General features: G+C 38.5%; 1 protein-coding gene across 1 annotated transcript; it reads left to right on the top strand.

The window, feature by feature from the left end:
• Positions 1 to 294: 294 nt before the first annotated feature.
• On the top strand, positions 295 to 1,073 carry LOC112203965. The gene is made up of 2 exons (XM_024344859.1): positions 295 to 490; positions 574 to 1,073. The coding sequence occupies exons 1-2, from the start codon at positions 295 to 297 to the stop codon at positions 1,071 to 1,073; spliced, it is 696 nt and encodes a 231-aa protein (XP_024200627.1).
• The last annotated feature ends 373 nt before the right edge of the window (positions 1,074 to 1,446 follow it).

Below are 1,446 nucleotides of genomic sequence, written 5' to 3'. Positions count from 1 at the left end.
GGAACTAGTAATTTAGGATCAGCTGCACCTGATATAGGGGGATGATAATGATGAGGATATGTTTAAGGATCATGAATCAGATGAAGAGAGGATGCAATATGCAATTAATTCAGATGGCGAATTAGAAGATGTTGGTATAGAATTCAACGCTGACACAGATATGAAGCAACCAAATTTTTGTTTAAAGATGGAGTTTGCAAATGTCCAAATTTTGAGAAATGTATTGAGGGAGAAGGTAATCCAAGGAGAGTGGGAGTATTTTTTTTTTTCATCAAGAATGATAAGACAAGGTTGATGGTTGTTTGCAAGAAAGACAACTATCCATTTGAGTTGTTTGCTTCCAAGATGCAACATGAAGACACATTGATGATAAAGAAGTATAATCCCATGCATAAGTGCACAAGGAAGTTTAGCAATGCCATGGTGAGGCAGAGATACTTAACAGCCAAGTTCAAGGATCAAATTGCCCTAAATGAAGACATAAGACCAGGTATATATTCTGAAGTTATTTTTCCTCTTAAGTGTTGTTTATATTTCACATTTTTAATTGATTCTTCTTGTTTGATTGTGTAGAGAATTTAGCTAAGATGATGTCGGCAAGCATTAGGGCAGGAGTTTCAAAGAGTATGGCCTATAGAGCAAAGAAAGCTACCTTGTTAGAGGTTGAAGGATCAATGAAGGGGCAATATGCAAGGCTGGATGATTATGAAAGAGAACTTCAAATGGTTGATCTAACAACCACAGTTGACCTGAAATGTGACTTCAACAACTCAGACAATGCACCTGTTTTCAAGAGGCTATACATTTGCTTAGGAGCTCTGAAGAATGGTTTTAAGGCTGGCTGTAGATCATTGATTCGATTGGATGGAGCTCATTTGAAGACTTGTTTTGGTGGCCAACTCCTAACTGCTTATGCAATGGTTGAGCCGGAGACAAAGGACTCTTGGATATGGTTTTTGGAGTTGTTTTGCAAGGATTTGAGCTGGGAGAATAATGGTAGAGGCTGGATATTCATAAGTGATAAGCAAAAAGGTTTGAAACCTGCATTAGAAGAGGTTGTTCCATCTGCATAGTTCATGTTTTGTGCAAGGCATTTATGGACTAACTTCACCAAGAAGTTTCCTGGAAAAGTCATGGAGGATCAGATGTGGAAGTGTGCAAAGGCAACAACTTTGCCTTATTTTGAGAAGGAGATGGAGGAGCTGAAGTCCCTTGATAAGGATGCTTATAAATGGTTGAAAGGTAAATCATTTACAGTACTTTTTCACTACATGGTTCTCACTTTTAATGTATGAATTTTTTTGTTTTGTTTTGTTTTGCAGAGCCCGAGAGGCCCCCGAAACATTGGTCCAGGGCATATTTCCCTGCTGGTTATGATTGTGACATGCTCATAAACAATGGTTGTGAGAGTTTCAATGGATTGATCCGAGAAGCAAGGTGTAAGCC

This window comes from Rosa chinensis, chromosome 5, assembly GCF_002994745.2.
Source record: "Rosa chinensis cultivar Old Blush chromosome 5, RchiOBHm-V2, whole genome shotgun sequence".
NCBI classification, from domain to species: domain Eukaryota; kingdom Viridiplantae; phylum Streptophyta; class Magnoliopsida; order Rosales; family Rosaceae; genus Rosa; species Rosa chinensis.
The sequence above is the reverse complement of the archived record's forward strand: the minus strand, read 5'-3'. Positions and strand labels throughout refer to the sequence as shown.